The sequence below is a fragment of the Phoxinus phoxinus genome, assembly GCF_949152265.1.
Source record: "Phoxinus phoxinus genome assembly, chromosome: 17".
Lineage (NCBI taxonomy): Eukaryota > Metazoa > Chordata > Actinopteri > Cypriniformes > Leuciscidae > Phoxinus > Phoxinus phoxinus.
Genome location: NC_136892.1, coordinates 3,226,546 through 3,247,810, shown reverse-complemented (window position 1 = coordinate 3,247,810; position 21,265 = coordinate 3,226,546). Strand labels below are relative to the sequence as shown.

Here is a 21,265-nt window from a genome sequence, read left to right as displayed (position 1 = left end):
TCTCATTGTGTCATTAATGACGGTGTGATCTGCCATTGTGTGCAGAATCACGTGGAGGCCGAGCGAGAAATCATCACGGCATTGTGAAGAGCTCAACAGTGGATCCTGCTTTATTGTAGCTCAGAATTACACAATACATTTGTATTAGTGAATAAATGCGCAAAAAAAAAGATGAGAAAAAGTGCATTTAAACAGTCAGAAGGTGTTTGTTTCCAGAGGGTATCTTTAGGTATACGTGGAGCTTGTTCACGTGAATGCTGGGAATAAAACTGTCAACATTCAAGTCTTAGAATAAAAAGGGAAAGTAAGGATTTAGTTTCTAGAAGCTCTGGCATCACAATTCACACTGCATCTATTTATTAAACACTTCCTTAAAACTGGGACAAAACAACACTGGTAGAGAAAGGATGTTATACATTTTACTATTCATCCAATGTATTTGGTTGTATGAAAATAAACAAAAACAGCACAAATGGACAATTAATTTACTGTTACATCATAAACATGCAGCGGGAAACATCTCTTCTCTCCTGAAGCGTTAATATTTGGGCCGTTTTACGTCCACCCTGTACGAGAGAAGAAGAAACAATCATGAACACACACTGCAAAATAACACACACACACACTGATCTGATCATAACGGCTATGCCACACTAGCCGGAACATTCCCGTTAGCTGCTCAAATCTCATCTTTTTTTAAGTTATTTACATGAGCTTTTCATATATATCAGACCCTAATGTCACTTCTAAAGCAGATCTGCATTTATTTTTTAAAATAAATGTGGTTCAAAAACCAGTTTTACTCATAATTATTGGAGCCTTACATACAGTTTTTTTTATTAATCGCGCATTAGTTTGAACGTTGAGCGATGCATATAACTAAAAAATAATAATGCAACACAAAATGCAGTCTGATGTGCCATTAGAAATCTGCTATTGACCCGTAAGAAGCTTGATCCGCTTCACGAGATCATTTACCATAGGCTACTCATGACACTGAAATTAATTTAAATGTGAAGTCTGTACAAATACTAGAAATCGTGAAAAATGGAAATAAGTGGGAATTGTGTAACAAACATTTGATTTGTCTATTAAAACTTTTGCAATTTTGCCTGGCTGTTTCCTTTTTTTAATTATGATATTACATTTTATTGTCTGGCCTCCAGCCAATCGCTGCATTGCTAATCATTGTTTCAAGTATGGATATATCTGCACTTTCCATCCAATGTTGTGAATTTTGGAATATGGCATAAAACATTTGCGAATACGGTTTCCATCCCATCTGTTCAAGAACAAAATGGTCCCTTCCTGGGAAATTGATGCAAAATATCTGCAATAAAACCAAGTTTCTGCAATCTGCTGTTTTTCCCTCCATCATAAACGAGTGTGTCTCGTCGCGTCAGACGACACTAACTTTAAACACTGTCGTGTTCTCTAGCGTTCGGGAACACACTCGTGTGAGACGCTTCTGGAGGGATTACACACATCATTCTGATCACACACTTTGATTCCGGCATTTCAGAAACACCGAACCAACATTAGAGACGCTGCGATTCTATTGGTCTGCTGGTTACTCCAGTTATCCAATCACAGCCTCAGCTGAGGTTGTTGTTGCGCAACGAGGGATTTATTCAGTAAATCGATTTCCATCATATGCGCACGTCTTATCAGATGAAAAAAAAAAATCATTGGCCTCAATTGAGCGCATACATTTATGCAATATCCCAAAATTCACATAAAAATGGGTGGATTGGATCATGGCTAACATCCTCCAAGACTAAATCTTAGGAAAAAGATAAATGTATACATATCTGATTTCATTTACATATGAGTGGCCAAGATTTTTGCTGTTTACGTTGTTTTTTAGGATTTTTTTTAGACTGAAAAAAGAAGAGAAGAGAAAAACCAACAACACTCACCCATCTGCCTCCATCTTCTTTCTCTTCTCAATGATCTGAAATAAACAGACAGTGTGAACATGCTGCAGGATTGAGTGTGACATCACCATATGGTGTTCACTGTTTACACAGCGTTAAATTCTTACACATTACACTAGTGTTGTCAAAAGTACCGACTTCGGTACCAAGTCGGTACTGGAATTTTAAAAATGTGACGCTTTGAGCGCTGTTGAGCGGAATCGTAAACACTTCGGAATGGCCGGCCATTGTCACGCGCTCATCAAATATGTCTGTGATTGGCTACAATGATCAGCGCTTCAAAAACATGTAAATATACATCAATAACGCTCTTCAGCGAGCGATTACACACATACACACGGGAGCGTTTGAAAGCAGGCGTCTATCAGCGGATCGATCCACTGGCGCTGATAGACGCCTGCTTTTGCTTTCAATACACTTTCAAACGCTCCCGTGCGTTGATCATTGTAGCCAATCACATATCCGATGAAGTCAGACATATCCGATATCCATCAGACATATACGATGAGCTCGTGAACACAATAGCCAATCAGAGGTGTTTGTGATTCCACTCAACAGCGCTCAAAGCATCACATTTTTTAAATTTCAGTACCGACTTGGTCTCGAAGTCGGTACTTTTGACAACACTACATTACACAGAATGTTGTTGAGAGCCGGTAAACTCACCGCACTGATTTTCTTCCACTGTCGGTCTAACTCGGCTTTCTCGTTGGTTTCTTTAAAGCGGCGAGTCTTTCGGCCCTCGGACATTTTGATGCCGTACTGGAAGGCGGCCCTGCAAACACACCATCATCATCATCAGTGTGAACACACAACCTCACATGACCAAACTGAGGAAACAGAGCCTGTGTTACTTTGGCAGCGCCTCCTTGTTGTTCATGTAGTCGCTGTACTCCTCTTGAGTGTCGAAGTCCCAGCGGCCCAAAGGACCCTTCTTATTACCCTGCAAACACACACACACTCATGAACACGCCTGACCAGAGACACTCGGAGACATTACAACTCATCAAACTCAGTCATGCCTGGTCCATCTTGCTGTAGTCCACTTCTTCATCGCTGTCCACAGCCAGATCATCCATCCTGCAACACACAGCAGCATCAACATCATCATCTTTAAAGGAGTACTTCACCTCAGAATTAAAATGACCTGATAATCCAAGATGTTCATGTCTTTCTTTCTTCAGTCGAACAGATATGAAAGTTTTTGAGGAAAACATTGCAGGATTTTTCTCCATATAGTGACTTCAATGGGGTCCAAATGTGAGTTTCAAAGTCTCGACACAATCCAGCCGAGGAATAAGAGTCTTACCTAGACAAACCAGCGGCCATTTTATAAAATAAATAAACATTTATATACTTTTAAACCACAAATGCTCATCTTGCACGTCCACGACTTTACATAATCCCGATGGAAAGGTGGAAAATGTAATGTAGAGTGAAAAACTCCATCTCATTTCCTCCTATCTTCAAAATCGTCCGCCATCGTTGTTTTACCTTTTATTTATTTATTGTAAATGCCGTTTGACTCAGTCTTTGTACATTTGCTTTGTAAACACTGGGTGTTCTTCCACCTACGTCACGCTTGACCTTTCAATGTGATTACGTAATGTGTGGCGCATCACAGCTAGTGCAAGACGAGCATTTGTGGTATAAAAGTATATAAAATGGCGGCTGGTTTGTCTAGATGAGACTCTTACTCCTCGGCTGGGATCGTGTCGAGACTTTGAAACTCACATTTGGACCCCACTGAAGTCACTATATGGAGAAAATCCTGCAATGTTTTCAAGACATGAACACTTGGCTGACGTGAGAGTGAGTAAATGATCAGGAAATGTTCACTCTGAAGTGAGCTCCTCCTGTAAGTGTTCCTGAGAGGAATGCAGTGACTCACGTGGCAGGGTAGCATTCGGCGTAACTGTTGGACATCCCAAAGAAATCGCCCAGATGCTTCTTCTCTTCACGTCTGCTTCCAGTGCTCACGGTTAAAGAAGCAAACTACTGACTCAACACTGCAGTGCTACAATCACACACACTAATGCAGAAATCATATACGATAGTCATGTCTGCAGCACAAACCATGTTAATAAATAAGGATTTTGCATATCTAAGCACAACTGGGAATATGCATCTTCATTATAAACTTTCCGAAACATTATATAAAGGTTAATGAAACCAATTACTGAAAACACAGGTATCGCATGATTCATTGTGTGGTCACTTCAGCCGTCTCGTGAAGGATATGGTTCCTGACCGACTCCAGCAAACTTCTCGTTGATCAGCTTGATCTGGTCCTTCACAGAGCTTGGACCTGCAAGACAACATCACAACTACAGCATTCAAGAACTCAAGCATTCAAAATGTGTTTATTTGCTCATTTTTCAGTGCACTATTCCTTAAACGAAGCATTTTTAATGAGGAAACTATGAGGAATATGAAGATTGTGAACGCTTACCTTTATCGATGTCTATGGGCTGAAAGTACAGAAATATTAGACAATTATTACTTATGATTGTGATATCCATAAGTTCTGCACAAATATTCTAAAGCAATGAGAATCATTTTCTCTGCTACTCTTCAATCTTTGAAAAAGTAAAAAAAGTATAGATTTTCATTGGATACAGAATGGTACGAAACTTGGTAAAGGTTTTGGCACTTGCTGTGTGAACACAGAAAAAAAATAATGGACATGATTGGAAAAGGTTAAATGGTCCTGTATAAAACAGTCACACTTGTGCTCCTCATGGTCAAAAACGACCACATTGGAAATGAATGCGAGACGAATTTCCTCTAGTGGAAGTGTTTGGTACTGCAGCCACACACACTGACTGAAAGTTCATTTTTTGAGATATCAATCTCAAATTTGGAACAACTTGTTTAGATTTATGGCTTTGCTTTTCTTGCAGTTTTAGAGTAAAACATGACTTTTGAAAATATACATTTCATATAAAATAGTATTTTTGTGCATTTTTCATAACACACGTAAAAATCTGTTACTTTTTTTAAGTTCACTTTTTTAAACTTTTCACTTCAGCAATAATCTTGAAAAGAGATCAAACTTCAGTCTGTTGCTCTAAAGCATTCAACATTTACGACAGTTTAAGTTGTAAATGTAATTTTCAGGTCTATGCTCAAAAAGTGAATAAATGGATTAGAAATACAGCATAAATATAATTTAGTATAATAAAACCCCCTAAAAATAAAAAATAAAAAAAACATTATCAAACTAAAATATAGTAAATTCATTTCATTGACAAAAACGGAATAAAATAATCTGTAATTTTTGACCGACACGAAGAGTACCAGAGGGTTAAACAACGGCGATCAGCTGACCTCCTCATCGGCTCGAGGCTTCTCAAAGTAACTGTGTCGTCTTTTCTCCTCGTCCCGATCTCTCTCTCTCTCCCGCTCTCTCTCTCTCTCCCTCTCCCGCTCCCGCTCTCGGTCTTTCTCCCTCTCCCTCTCTCGCTCACGGTAGCGCTCTTTCTCTTTGTCTCTGATGCTCTTGGAGGTGGAGGGTATGTAGTCCCCGATGTCGTCAAAGATGCTGCGCACACACACACACGTGGTTAAGAAGCTAATGATCAGATCATAAATGTAAAGCACTTTGACTGCATGTGAGCTCACCTTAAGTCAGCCTCTGGTGCTTTCTTCTCATCCAGACGCACTGAAAACAGAAAACTCAACTTTCACACTTACACAAGCACTACACGTGTGTGAGAAATCCACTAGTTACGCACTATTACACTTCTGAAAAATGTACTTTGCGCTGTGATGAAAAATGTCCAAAATGATAATGATAAAATGAGCGGATTTTTCATCAAAATGCATTTGAATTTGGTCATTGAGTTACTCTACATTATGGAGCCTTTTCAAAGCCTATGATGACACGTTTCCACAGTTAATATCAGATCTTGCAGAGTTTTTTTATATACACAGTACTGTGCAAAAGTCTTAAAGTCACGTTAGTATTTTTGCCCCCCAAAAATGGTTGAGCCAGTTATTTATATCTTTTACACAAACTGTAATCTGACACACTAGAGCAACAGTAAACCGTCTGTTGTCAAGACTCTATGTGCATACAAAAAAAAAAAAACTCACAATTAATGTCAAAATGAATTTGTGGAAATGTAAACTGATATTTCCTACTGACTCTCTACAACAAAAGATATAAACTACTGACTTAAAACCATTTTTTTTGGGGGGGGCGAACATGCCCAAGACTTTTGCACAGTACTGTATTTTCTTTTCTTGTTTTTAAAATGGCGATCTAAGGCCCCGATCACACCTGACGCGTGTTTTGCAGTGAGAGCCGCCTTTTATTCAATTGTTTTCCTATGGCAGTGAGCGTTCTGCGCGCTGTTTATGCGCCCGACGTCATCGCGTTTTTTTCCACTGTCCAATCGAATGAATGGAGAGGCGGGCCTTCCGTTGTGGTGATGAAAGCTACAGGTGCTTTGAACGCCGGAGAGTGCGATGATGGAGGATAAACTTGTGGTGCTCTTCGACTTCATGGACCGTAACTACCACAATGTTAACAGAAAGTAAATAAAAAGCTGATTTGACGTTAACTTGACTGACAGGACAGCGGTTTCGGTGGTTGCCTAGCAACATAAGAGACACCGCACTGCTTGATCTGTGTGATTGGCCAGTGCTGTGCGCATGTGTGATCGGGGCCTTAACACTGCCGCAGAGTTTCTAATGCAACGGCTATGGGCGTGATGCTTTCTCTCTTCTGACCGTCGTAATCAATCTCTCGATACTTTTATCAGTGATATCTAGGGCTGCAGGTAATAAGGTGACTTAATAGACGTTGAGAACCACTGTGTTAGAGTCCTTGACTCAAAAAGCTGATCTGTAGTGAACATTCAGCACTACCTTTGTCCTTCTTCTTGATCTTCTTGTTGCGTGTGCCCTGCCTCAGGTACGACAGGATCTGTGTCAGTTTGCTGATGACGATGTCATTGGTGGTGAGTGTCGTCTGAGCCTGAGGAACAAAAACAGCAGTTTGACTAGACATTAAAAATTAGCTGAAGAAAGAGTTTAAATATGTAATTTTGGTGATCAAAGATGAGTTTTAAGGGATACAATTATTGACTGCAAGTCTGATCATGTTGAAAAGTAAATCGCACACCTCTGCTCAACAAACCATGTGAATTGAACAGTGCAGGATCAGTTATTCGCCATATATACTTTAGCATGAGCAATAGCACTAGAGACGCTTGATTTGGCAACCACCACTAATAAAATTTCGTCCGAAAATGGCATTATCGGTTTCGGGCCGAAATAAAAAAGCCAGCCGAAAATGTCAACCGCGCCCCTCCCATCCGGGATATCCGCCTATCTATATCTGATTTATCTTATATTGGATGCATCCCTTGAATGAACGCTGTAGTGCGCGTGATGCGCGCGCGGCTCTAACGGCACTGCACGACTAATAATGACTATTGGCAGGACTGTCATATTACATAACATTATAAAGAGAACAATATTGTAATAAAACATTGTGCATTATTTGAGTTTAGTTGCCGTGTCGCATTGCTCCAGGAAGAGCGCGTCCACAACATGATCATTCAGAATGAATGGCACGTAACGTAGTTCAAGTTCACTTGTGCATTCACGTCATTTTCTGCAGAAATAATTTGCAATATTATGTTTATTTTGAATATATCTGATGAATCTCATTTAGGATGCGTTTCTTTGAGTTAAATAACGCGCTAGCAAACTAAGTGCTCCAGTTTAACGGTAGTCTTCATTCAGCGCGAGCAGCTCAAACAGAAATGCACGACTAATAATAACGATTAATAATTTAGGACTGACATATTACATAACAGGAGAACACTATTGTATTAAATCGTTGTGAATGCATTGGGTTTAGTTGCCGTGTTCAGTGCGGTGTTCAGGGAGAGCTCGTCCACAGTCACACACTCTGCTGCATCTGAGGCGGCGGTGGTGACGCGTTGTATTAGTAGTAGTAATTATATTTGATTATTAAATAATTAAATGATCAATCACATCGAAACATTTTACAATCCTACTAGCCCTTTATTTAGATTAAAAACCATGCTCATTCAACATCGCGTTTTGAGCAGGATTTGCAGAGACTGTCATGCTGTTGGCCATCACTGCAGCAGACACGTATGCAGTATTAAGGCTAACGATTAATCGATTAATTGATCGTTAATTTAAACGACGATCGATCATGGGAATTTGTGAAAATTGACATCCCTAGTGTTAATAAAAGTTTGATGATTATTCTATTGGTTTGTGATTTTTCATTTAAAATCCATTAAAAATTAAGCAATATAAATATATATTAAAGTTTTTAAAAGAAGCCATTTTCGGCTTCAGTTTCGGTTTTCGGCCAAGCGCATCCTAAATTTTCGGTATCGGTTTCGGCCCAGAATTTTCATTTCGGTGCATCACTACTAATAATTCACTCGGACAACTCCCAGCATTTGAAAGCACGTTAAGTGAGTGTAAAACATGTTAGCATCTGTGTCCTTAAGCAACGTCCCGGTTTGTGATGTTGTGTTCGGGGTGTGTACCTCCATGGTGGGGCAGTCGGCTTTGCTGCGGATGAGTGTGGTTGGGATGTCTGTGTCCGCGTACTCGTCTTCCAGGTCCACCACATACGCCATCCGGCCCGGCAGGAACAGCTCGTTACGCTCTATCGGACGACCCTTGAACAGGATACGATAGATGTTTCGTCCTAGGAGAAGAACAATACACACAACTCACATGAGTTCAGTCTTATTGCTGTCAGAGACATTAGGGGCTTTTGCTCTGGTAGTTTTAGGAACGAGCCACAAGGATGGTTCCCTGAGAACTGAATGTTCCCCAATAGGGCTGTTTTCCTGGTTGCATTCGCACTGACAGTAGGAACTCTGAAGTGACGTAAGCCGCGCTTGTTGGTCTGCCTTATTTTGACGGCGCTGAGAACGCCAGAGCTTGAGCAAACACACAGCGCTCGCATCCTCCCGTGTTCATTAATCTACGATCCGTCTAATACGTTATTCAATAGAACTGTTATACAAAGCAAGTAAACAATACCGTATTTTCCGGACTATAAGTCGCTCCGGAGTATAAGTCGCATCAGTTAAAAAATGCGTCATGAAGAGGCAAAAACATATATAAGTCGCACTGGACTATAAGTCGCATTTATTTAGAAATTTATTTCACAAAATCCAAGACCAAGAAAAGACATTTAATCTGGAAAGGCAAGTTATTCAGCTCCACAACAGCACACAGAACAACAGCTGAATAGTGTCCGGTGTGTTAGCGTAACTCAGGGTTTCCCGCAGCACTTTGGAACTAAGCAACACACGCCTGCCGCCTTATATACTTTTTGTTGACGACGTATCTGAGCGATATCCGCCGTGTTACTCTGTCCTGTTTAGAGCTTAGATTCTTCCGAGCCCGATATTTCCCCCCACTATACTCGGGCCGGGCCCGTGATCTAGAGACGTGCGGCGCGGGACTAGATGTGATGGCCGAGTGCGAGCGCGGGCGGTAGCCTAATGCACTCACTATGTGTGTGTGGGCTGCGGGAGAATGAAACGATTAAATATAAATATCTATGAATAAAACATATAAAAACAAATAAATTGTTATTCATCTGTTGCAGAAACGCAACAAGAAGAACTAAAACAAAATAGAAACGATTTACAAGCCAGAGTTTCTATTTGTAACAAGTTTGCAGCGTTGAGCGATGTAGCCAATCACAGACATCTGTGATGATATCTTGAACGCAATGGCCAATCAGAAGCATTTAAGATAGAATCCCCTCACCGCTCAAAACGGACTTTTTGTTCAGTGCTGAATTCTGCATGCTGGCAAATCCTCGGATTATAAAATATATTATGAAAGATTCATTATGCAGTCAGCTTCATTGATAATAACAGAGATGTATGAGATTGCGATGAACTCCTGTCAGCTTTTTAAGAATTATTAAGAGAGCGCGCATTTGCGCACATTCATGTCAAACCATAGGCTACACGCAGCCTGCTTGCTTTTATGTTAAATTAACAGTGGATTGTGAATGTTAATGCTTTAATAACATAATTTATCAGGAGCATTTATGTGTATGGCGACACGTAGGCTAACACAAAGTTAAGTTACACAGAGTTATCCGCTGATTGTTTAAGGTCTATGTGCGATGCAAGGCAAGATATTTAACAGCTAAAGTCCGTAGTATAGCCTATTGGCTCTGTTGTATCCCCAGAATTTTGATCGCCGCACAGGGACAAAAATAAATAAATATTTTCACAGAGTAAAGTCTTCTCTACGAAATGCAATGCAAGAGATCGCACGGGCACTTCCGCGTCCTGATTATATATCTGCTATATTTGCTTCTTATTTATTAATTCCAGGCAATTGGTTGATGAAACATTGATTACAATTAAGATACAATTTATACAAAACGAAATTCGATTTAAAGAAAGGCTTTTTACAAAACAAATCTTAATAAAGTGGTCAAAATAATATCTGACCCATTTTATGATCCTAGTCATGCTGTTCACTTTTCATATACCGTAATCAACATAGATTAAATTAAAATAATAAAATAACATATGTAAACATAAATATGGAATATAATTTAATTACTGCCTGATGAAAATTTTACTATTTCAACCGCTATTTAAAGCAGTTTATTTATATACCGGGGGAATTTCTTGCTTTTCAACCACGGTAAGAAAAAATCCATACCAGCCCTAGTAGACGGTAATGTTTTCTCTTGGTTCATCTCAGTCAGTTTGAATTAATTTTGATATAGAAGTCGCACCTGACTATAAGTCGCAGGACCAGCAAAACTATGAAAAAAAGCTACTACACCTCACTAGCTGAGCAGAAATACAGAGGTCGTTTCTCAATTCCAAGAACGCAAGACTAGCGTTCTCGTTGAGAGTGGTCTTGCCAGGCGACCTTAAAACACGGAACTAATATTTCTTTCATATTATTATAGACATTGTTTTCATGCAAGTTTATATCTACACACCAAAAAGCGGGTGCTCCCACCAATAGTTGTAGGAAGTATGAAAATGTTCCTCCGGTGCAAAAGCCCCTCGTGAGATTAAACACAGACTGAACTCACCCAGGCGGGTCTTGAACTCAATCTTCTGCTCTGGATCTTCATCTCTCCTGTCAAACACAAACATGTCAAAAGAGACTCGCAACTGGGTTAAAGGGAAACCAAAAATGTAAACTCTGTCAGTAATTACTTTAATCTTAATCTGATTATTAAAGGGGGGGTACAATGGTGTTTCATGTATTCAGAGTTGTTTACAGTGTTAAAGAGATGGATTCTCGTGCTAATAATGGCCAAAGTTTGAAAAGTTATTTTGAACGAATAACAGAGAATTTCTGTGCTGAAAATCATACTTCCGGATTGCAACACGTTTCGGCTGTTTTTTTTCTATCGTAGATCTAATGACGTAGACCAGAGTGGAACTCCTTATATGAGCATTGCTCTCGGAAAAGCGCGTTCACGCACACGTCGACCAGAGGAGAGAAAGACCGCGCTCATCGGCGCATAGACATCATATATCTCTATATAATATCTATGCATCGACGCGCTACTACCGGAAATCATCATCAGCAGCGCTAAATAGGAATGGTTGATGTCAAGAATGTCTCCAAAAAAGTGTGTTTTGGGATGTGAGGGAAAGTTTACCTTGTTCAGCTTCCCAAAGAACCCAGTGTTACTGGAACAGTGGATGCAGTTTGTATTTCCGGGACAGCAAAGGAGTGTGGCAAGTGCGGTTTTGTGTTCTGGTCATTTCAGTGACGAATGTTTTATTAACAAGGCCGAGGTCGTCGCTGGATTTGCAAACCAAATACTATATATATATATATATATATAGTAATATGGCCTACCGCACCACGATCGATAATAAGCAAACCTTCCCGGGCGCTCCCGCTTGACTCTATAGCTCCGCCCACGCCCAGAATCAAGGACCTCGGCTTTTTCCGGTTAGAATCGGAAAGCTGTATTTTTATTTTATAAATATGATGAAACTAAAGACTTTTTGGAGATATGAAGGACGCACTATTACTCTATAGGTACTCAAGATTAACATGAGATTGACTGAAACTAAGTATTTTACCCCCCCTTTAAATCCTCTCAGTTCTCGCGCATGCGTCGCGGCGCTCTCGTGAACTCACTCAGAGGAACACACTGAAGAACATCAAGAGTTTAATAAAGTCGTTATTTTTGTGTGTTTTTTTGCGCACAAAAAGTATTCTTGTCGCTTGATAAACTTAAGGTTGATCACTGTAGTCACTTGGACTATTTTAACGATGTCTTTAATAACTTTCTGGGCCAGCAAGTTTCAATTACAACAGAAGCCTATGGAGGAGTGAGACAGCGCTCAGATTTAATCAACGATATCTTAATTTGTGTTCTGAAGATGAAGGAAAGTCTGACGGGGAACAACATGAGGGAGAGTAATTACTGACAGAGTTTACATTTTTGGGTGAACTATCACTTTAAGTCAAAAATAAGAGCTTATGAAACATACTTGACTTCCTTCTGCACTTTCTCAATCATGTCCTCCTCTTCCCGCTCCTTACTAGTGATCTCAGCTCTGACCTGGAATTAAAACAGCACATTAAACACAAGCATATATGTGGCAGTGGTATGATTCTCAATCTATGGTTACGGTGATGTACCTTCTGTAGCAGGGCGAAATCCAAACCTTTCACCAAGTGAGTGTGCTCCATATCACCACCCAAGAACTTGGACTCCTGGATCAGCTGACGCCTCTTCTCTGCGGCCGATTTGTCCCTGTACAACAACAGTGCAGGAAAAAGTCAAACAAAATGCACATTCAAATCCAAACTAATGAGAAAGCACCTTTTTACTGATAATTGACCCTTCGGAGGGAGCTTGATTGACAGGTGATCTGAACCATCATACTTCGCCATCCGCCATTTTGTCCAACAAAGCAGTCAGGAGAGTTAGTAGATTAACACGGGAGGATTTGAACTTGAGAAGCGGAGTGTACTGACGTCTTTCCGCAGTTAAACAACATTCCTTCTGATGTTCATTCATGTTTATTTGATGCTATAAATGAACTAGAAGGAAGAGATGATCGGTTCACGAGCGGCTTTAACTGAGGAGACACAGCGATCTGTCACACACATTAAAGAGCCACAAAACGCTATTTATTGTTTACATTTCTTTTTAAAAAAATGACCAAATATGAAAGTTGAGACTTTGTTTAATATCAGAAGTAAGCTGGTCTGTGTCTGTCTGTGTGTTGTCAGTGTCTCTCTGCTCCGCGATGTGTTTTTCACTGCGAGAGAACATGGTGTGTGAGAGCGGCGTAGCTTGTCGGACATAGCGACAGTAACTAAAGGGGGCGGGTCTTTGCGAACGGTCAATTCCCAGCCAATAATCAGTCCTATAATAAGCATTCAATTGCTAATATTAGCCTCGACAAAATAGCATACGGGCATTTTTGTTCACAGCTGCTAGACACAACACTAGCCGTGTTTCCATTACCCTTCAAATTGCGAATTGAAAATATGCCCAATGGAAACACGTCAATTTCGCAAAAACTCCCATTTATCGCAAAAAAGTTGTTACGCTCGCATGAGGTGGATTTTCCGGCAATTCGAAAAATGAATATTTAGCAAAACTGCAATGGAAACAGTTTTTGCGCATTTACAGTCACCTGACGTAGCTGACGCGGTGTGTTTGGACAGAATACGAGACAGAGTTCTTTATTAAACTCATAAAAGACAAAAGAATTACAGGAATACTGTATTCTAAACCTCAAAGAAACAATCAAGAGCTCGAAGCAGAAATGAGGGAGAAACTCCTCATATGTGCCGCTCACAGTATAAGGGTATTTCCTTGCCATTAATGCTTGGATAACACACAAACGTCTTCTTCCGTTAATAATAATAATGGCCAGTGCGGTGGCTGTGATGCTAAACCTACCAACGTCCGTTGCCATGATTTTTTTAAATGACTTATCGCGAGAGGAAAAAATGACGTTTCAGTCACATAACATCGGTTAATGGAAACACCGTCATTTCGCAATAGTTTTGTATCGATATTTAGAAGAAGAAAGAAAAAAAACACAAAGGTTTTGCGCAAATCTGTAATGGAAACGCGGCTAGTGTCAACCATGTTCAGCGATTTTGGGAGTAATGAAAATAAACAAATAAATTACTTCATACTTCAATTATAGAAAACTGCAGCAAAACAAATGCAGAAAATTTAATAAATCAGGAATATCCCGGTGCTTTTCGGGGCAGAGCCTTCTGACGGAAACTTCTGTTACAGGGACCGGTGGATGAAATCTAACAAGCAGCAAGAGGATTTCAAGCAATGGTCTACAAACAATGACCAAATTTTAAAAGATCTTGTTCCTTTAGGGAATTAGTCGTTTTACTAAAACGGCCAGAATTGTTTAGTCTCTGGCAGCCATGTGAAATACAAACTTCAAAAATATGATTATTAGGGATGCACAATATATCGGTATCGGCCGATATACTTTCAGTTTTAATCTTATTGTTATCCAAATAAGAAGATTTGGCTGATATATTAAAGCTGATAAATAATGTGTTATTTCCTTCAGATGAGACACTTCAGATGTTCAACACAATGGTTTTGAATTGCTTGAAATATGATTGGAATCACTTCAAAAAAGGAAAATACGGTTCAGTGCAACATGTCTGTCATATCGGCTACATACAATTATAATGAGAACATCATTAGTATTGTGTGCTTGGGACATGTATTTTAATGGTGAGACTTTTGTTTTTGTAATCAGGCTCTCAAATTAATATAAAATAAAAATGTGGATTTAGATTTATCGGCCAATACATTGATAATCAGCTTTCAAATATAAAGAATTATCGGTATCGGTGCATCCCTAATGATTATTGACAAATACACTACAACCAACATGCAAAGTTGGTACAAAATAGGCACACACAAAAAAGCCACTACAACTAGAACTGGGTTTCTAATAAGAAAGAACCCATAATAACATAATCAACAGAAACAATAAGTGCCTACACATCTTCATATGGTCACAGCTAGAGAAAATGAACTGATTATTATAACATGCAGTAAAGAAATGAACGGGACAGGAAACTCACGCCTCTGCGGTGGGTCCCACGGCTCGATAGTTGGCAGTGGTGCTGATGAGCTCGGTCTCCTCGTAGTCTTTATTAACACCGTCACGCCGCTCTCGAGCGCGATCACGGTACTTCTCAGCCAGCTCGCGCTCTCTCTCCATCTCCTGCTGCCGCAGTTTAGCGTAGTAGCTACAAACAGAAGCGGAAGAACAGAGAAAAATCAGCTCAATTCATCTTCAAATTCTGCCTGGTGTGTTCATACATAAACTTTACATTCGCTAGCACAGGAGGTGATTAGCTACTGTAGAAATACTGTATTGTGTGTTGCATGCAAGTAATAGCTAAAAAAAAAAATATATATTTATGAAATAAAATTGTGTGTATTTATTGAGGGGTTAGAGTGTGGATCTTAAAGTAACCGCAGTTTTCATTCTATGTCAAAGGACTTAAAAACATCATAACAAAAAAAACATCTCGATATTTTCTGGGATTTGGTCAATAATGATAATTAGATGATATTTTGCTGTGTGTTTATTGTGTTGATACATTGGCAGGTTTAGGACTGATTACTAAAGTTTTCCATATTCTTTGTATTATGTGCGGTGGTTAGTTAACAGCAGTGACTAATTACATTTTCCAATCAATCTAAAATTATTTTTACCCTTTATCTGCATTTTTACCTTTATAAGTGCAATTTTTCCTTCCCTAATAAAATTTAGGGTATTTCCAGAGCACTTCATGCTTCCTTCATTTCCCAGCAGGATTTGCACCTGCCCACACTGCCAAAACAACCAAAACCTGGTTCAATGACCATATTACTGTGTGATTTTATGTAATATCCTAATTTTCTGGGATTTTGATTTTGTGGGTTTTCATAAGCTGTAAGCCATAATCATCAAAATTATAACAAATAAAGGCTTGAAATATCTCACTTCGCATGTCATGAGTCTATATAATATATTAGTTTCACCTTTTAAGTTGAATTACTGAAATAAATCAACTTTTTGATGATATTCTAATTTTATGACCAGCACCTGTATATAAAATATAGTCTATAGACATACTCATACGGGGGCAACGTTTTTATTTGATAAAATGCTTATTGATGAAACAGGAAAGTGTGCCGGATCAGAGTCCTGCACGGGTCCATTTTTGGAGACCCGCGCCCGCAAAGTTCAGCACCAGATCCGACCCGTCACCCGTGATAATATCAAAATTAAATCCGCACCCGCCCAGACCCGTTAATATTTGGCCCGTTACGCGACCCGTGCCCGCTATAAATCACACACGCTAAAATCATTCCAATTAAAGTCCTTTACTTTTTATCTCGCACCTCTCTCAACATATGAAACAGGCTAAAGTGCGCTTTGTTTTGCGCCATTCAAGTAGCCTACATTACATCGCTCAGCACCTAAATAGGCTATGGAACCTGATAATGCGCAAATAGACCTTTGAAAAAAAAGAACAAGAAAAAAAACAATAGCTTACTTTTACATCATCCATAGCTACTCCTGTCTCCTGTAACGCTCCAACTAGGCTATGAGAAGCATCAACGAAAGTCGCACTGTCGCAGTGGTGATGTGATGGGTCCAAAGGTCATATTGTTGTTGCGTATGTGCAATGGTAATTTAGACACAAATATTGCACATATTTTTCATCCGCTACTACTCGCCCGCAAGGAGTTAATTATCCGCCCGCATCCCCGCCCGTGAATTTTAGGAATGTCACACAATCCACCCGTTTTAGACACTTTTACGCGGGTACCCGCGGGTGCCCGACCCGTTGCAGGACTCTGTACCAGATAGACCAAAGCAACAGCAGGATTAGATATTAAAGCAGTAGTAGTGTAGGAGGATTCATTCACTGTTCCTCAACTCACCTTTTTTTCTTACGTCTGCGAGCCGCAGGATCCTCGTCCTCGTTATATTCCCGTGGCATCCTGGGAAAATCATCGCAACAAAAAGTTAACGGGACTGTTATCATAGAGACATGCAGTGCACATATGACCACAGAAAGATCTCAGAAAGCAAAGTACTCATGTTGTCGTGTTTTGGAGGGTGGAGCGGAGGACGGGGTCGATCTCGGGGTCATCAGAAGCTTACGGAAGTCATCATTGGTCAGCTTGGATCTGAGGGGGACAAACAAATTTCATTAAGACACAAGAACAGATCAGACTTGACTTGAGAATGAAGATAGTAACACCACTGAATCGTCAACAACATATATGTGACCCTGGATCACCAGTCTGGAGTCGCACGGGTATATCTGTGGCAATAGCCAACTATACATTGTATGGGTCAAAATTATAGATTTGTCTTTTATGACAAAAATGATTAGGATATTAAGTAAAGATCATGTTCCATGAAGATATTTAGTAAATTTCCTACCGTAAATATATCAAACATGTATTTTTGTGAGTGAATGCAGCACAATCGTGAACATAAATGAACAACTTTAAAGGAGATTTTCTCAATGTTTACATTTTTTTCAACCCTCAGATTCCAGATTTTCAATAGTTGTGTCTCGACCAAATATTGTCCAATCCTAACAAACCACACATCAATGGAAAGCTTGATTATTCTGCATGTGATGTATAAATCTCAATTTCAGAAAAATGACCCATGTGACTGGTTTTGTGGTCTATGGACTGCCACAAAATAATACTAAGATAATAAAAACTATTACATTTAGTCATTAGAGAAGCAAGAACCTATGCATTTTATAAGGCATTTTAATGTCAGATGTTCATGCGATTAGCCTGACTACGTCAGACTTCCTACTTCCGCTAATTTCATTTCACTCCTGTAGTCAGTCTGAGATAGCGGCCTATCTTTCAGTTTTCCAGCGGCCTTCGGACGGCCGGGCCAATCAACGAACAGAAGGCGGGCAGAGAGCCGTGACGGAGACGCTAAGTGCCGAGTTTTACATTGTAGTTTAGAGAAATCGAAAACCGAAATGACCGCGGAAATGGGAAACGAGACACGGGATGCAATTCGCTCTGTTATGGAGAACATTCCGGGGTCGTTTACAGCCATGTTCACTCCGGTATTTCGCTCGAATCATCACGTGTTTACAATGGAAGTTCGATCATAGATTTGAGTTCGATGCATGATGCCTGTGGTCTGATGCGGCTGTACAGGCGCATAACATACGTCATAACTAAACTTATCTGATTGGCTTACAGGTAACCAATGATTTTAAACTTCAGAGAAGTGCCCCCTAGCGAGAGAGAAAACTTCTCTATTATGCCATTCCAGACTCTGTCTACGAAGCAAAGTGAAGTAGCAGAGTCTGGTATTACCAGGCTAGCATGCGATTGCTCCTGCACGTGTCTTTGAATACTGTCACTGCTGATGCTTCACTAATTTAATCACATGAGAGGAAAAAACAGAAAACACCTGAAGTTATTTAGAAATAAATAAAGGGAGGTTACACTTTATTTTAAGGTGTCATTGTTACAGTGTAATTATATATTTAAGCAGGGAGTAATATTAATCAACTACATGTGCTTACTATAGGGTTAGGGTTTAGTTGAGGTTTAGTTGCATGTAATTATACATAATTTAATGTTGTTACTATCAGTGTTTGGAATAACGCCGTTTAAAAGAACGGCATTAGGTAATGACGTCATTTTTTCAGTAACGAGGTAATCTAACTAATGACTTTTCCCGTCGTTACAACGCCGTTAACATTACTGGACGTTAAATGCGGTGCGTTATATGCATTGATTGAATAAACTGTGTAATACGGTTCCGAACGCACCCCTGGCTCACAGCTAGTGAGGAGGTGGGTTAATAACGATGTAAGCGATTATGATTGGCTAAGGCAGAGTCATGTTTCATGGTAGCCAATCAGAGCCAATGGTTTTACACACATGCCAGCACACACACACTCACACACAACAGCTAAACAGATTCGACGGAGCAGCAGAGATGGCGAGTCAGGAGCAATCCGATGAAAAGTTGGTGGAGATATAAGCACTACTTCAAATTCATTGTGGTCAAAGGCAAGAACGTGCGTGTAATGTGTACTTATGTCCAGGAGCGAAGACTTTGTCGACATCCGTTGTAAGCAACTCTAATTTAATGAAGTATCTCACATTGACACACGCATCTACAAAGCTAGTGGCAAAAACACACAGATACCTCCACCACAGACGCGAGTTCGCCAGGTTGTTTTCTTGACCAGTTGTCTCAGGTTGAGAGAGTTTGATTTAATTTGCTAGAGTTAAATGCACTTTATATGGTGTCACTGTTTACTTCTCTTACACAGATAATACTTGAAGTGCAGGATAAACCTCTTGCTGTCTGTCGACGTGCAATAAATATCGAAAGTTATGTACAAACACCCGTCTGTTCTACTCATTACAACCGACTTGTGAAAACTGCTCACAAAAATCCAAATTCTTTGTATTATAGGAACTTTTTTTTTTAACAGTAACGCATAGTTACTTTCCCTGGAAACGAGTTACTTTTATTATAGAGTAATTCAGTTACTAACTCAGTTACTTTTTGGAACAAGTAGTTACTTTTTTAAAGTAACGTTCCCAACAATGGTTACTATAGTAAGTACATGTAACATAAAAATGACACTGTAAAATAAAGTGTTAGCTAAAGATTTTAACAAAAGAATGTACTCTGCAGAAAACGAGTCCACGTCTCTGAATTTCCCACTGATCATCAGCACATTATTGACACAGGTGAAGGTGAGGAGCACTTACTGTAGCGCTGAGCGATGATCTTCCACCTCATGGCCATCAGGAGCCAGAGGATTGGAGTACACCTCAGCTGAAAGACACACACATCCACAGATTCATTTAAAAACTGCCTTTAAATGTTTCCAGTAGGGCTGGGTATCAATTCAGATGTTCCAATCCGATTCGCTTTCGATTCCCGATTCGACTCAATGAACATAGATTTAATACAAATACTATATTTATTTATTTTTAAACGGTGAACATAAGTTTACGAGTGGTTAATTAATAAAAAGAAATAGAGCCACAAACCTTTATATTAAACTCTTTTTATTTTAGGTACTCTTGGGTACATTAAAACCCAACTTCAAATGCATACAATGAATAGACAGGATTTTGAGGCAAGATGAATAATTGATGCTGAAAATTAGACAAGTCAGAACAGTCGCATGCCTTGATCAATCAGGATCAGGTTATTTTATGTTTAAGAGAAAACTAACATAAAATCTCACAGCATTATCTGTAACATGGAGGCTGCAAGCCTATGAACACTGTAGGAAAACTAATACTGGCTTTTGGGTGATAGGTATAAATAAATATGGAAAAAAACGATGTTTGGCCTTTGAGAATCGATTTTGAATCGACCACATTTTAAAAATCGATTAATCGAAAAATCTATTTTGTTTTGCCCAGCCCTAGTTTCCAGTATGGTTTACAGCATTCGATGAGAGGTTTTGTCTATCTATGAGATAAACTGACATGTACTGTATGATCTGATGTACATCCAAATGAATCGCTATCGAATCGAAAGTGAATCGGAACCGCAAGCTTGTGAATCGAATCATTCCTACTAACGTTAACTTACTCGACTATACAGTGTTGTAAACAATGAGGGTTTCGCTGCAGGAGCTTTGCTGTAACTTATTTGTGTCAATGTATATTTTATTTACACACAGACAATCTTCTAGCATATATATTACATATTCTTTAACTTATCAAACGTGCACATTATCTTTGAAATCTACACAGAATCACTAACAGTTACTTCGCGTTAAGCGAACGGCACAGGCACGTTCATAGAATGTAACCGCGTATATATTTTCATACGATGAGAACATATATGATGTGATTATTCATCCGCACACAACATGAACTTAATAAACGGTATGTAATACTTACATTCGCGTTCAGGCATGATGAAAGTAAACGAGCCGCTCTAAAACGCGACTCGACGCACTTTAATGTTGATAGTAGGTCTGATGACGTCACGCTGCTTCCGGTTATTTGTGACACGTGACATCAGCGCCGCCTGTTGGCCTGGAGGAGAGCCGATCACACTCGTCGTGTGATAAGGAGTAATACTATCAATAGTTCACCCTTCCAAAAAATAAACAACTCTGTCAACATTTACTCACCCTAAAGTTGTTTCAAACCTGTATGTGTTTCTTCGTTCTGTTAAACACATAAGAAGATAATTTGAAGAATGTTGGTAAGACAGTGGTTGGACCCCATTGACTTGCATAGTTTTTGTTGTTATTGTTGT

At 39.5% G+C, this 21,265-nt stretch overlaps 2 protein-coding genes across 2 annotated transcripts in view; one reads left to right on the top strand and one right to left on the bottom strand.

Annotated features, from left to right (window-relative positions):
* Positions 1 to 450, top strand: part of LOC306984066 (arf-GAP with Rho-GAP domain, ANK repeat and PH domain-containing protein 1) — a 35,426-nt gene extending 34,976 nt beyond the window's left edge. The window contains exon 23 of the mRNA XM_079585072.1: positions 46 to 450. Within this exon, the coding sequence (XP_079441198.1) occupies positions 46 to 87 (42 nt within the window). The 3' untranslated portion in view covers positions 88 to 450. The remainder of the gene's footprint in view (positions 1 to 45) is intronic.
* ik (IK cytokine) lies at positions 95 to 21,039 on the bottom strand. The gene is made up of 20 exons (XM_079585073.1): positions 20,902 to 21,039; positions 19,750 to 19,816; positions 17,065 to 17,157; positions 16,909 to 16,968; positions 15,051 to 15,218; positions 12,606 to 12,720; positions 12,455 to 12,525; positions 11,029 to 11,075; positions 8,483 to 8,646; positions 6,813 to 6,921; positions 5,562 to 5,601; positions 5,268 to 5,481; positions 4,390 to 4,408; positions 4,179 to 4,245; positions 3,829 to 3,909; positions 2,960 to 3,017; positions 2,792 to 2,880; positions 2,604 to 2,712; positions 1,920 to 1,954; positions 95 to 566 (listed from the first exon to the last, which is right to left on the bottom strand). Exons 1-20 carry the CDS (start codon positions 20,915 to 20,917, stop codon positions 539 to 541), a joined length of 1,650 nt encoding a protein of 549 aa, XP_079441199.1. The 5' UTR covers positions 20,918 to 21,039; the 3' UTR covers positions 95 to 538.
* Between the last annotated feature and the right edge of the window lie 226 nt (positions 21,040 to 21,265).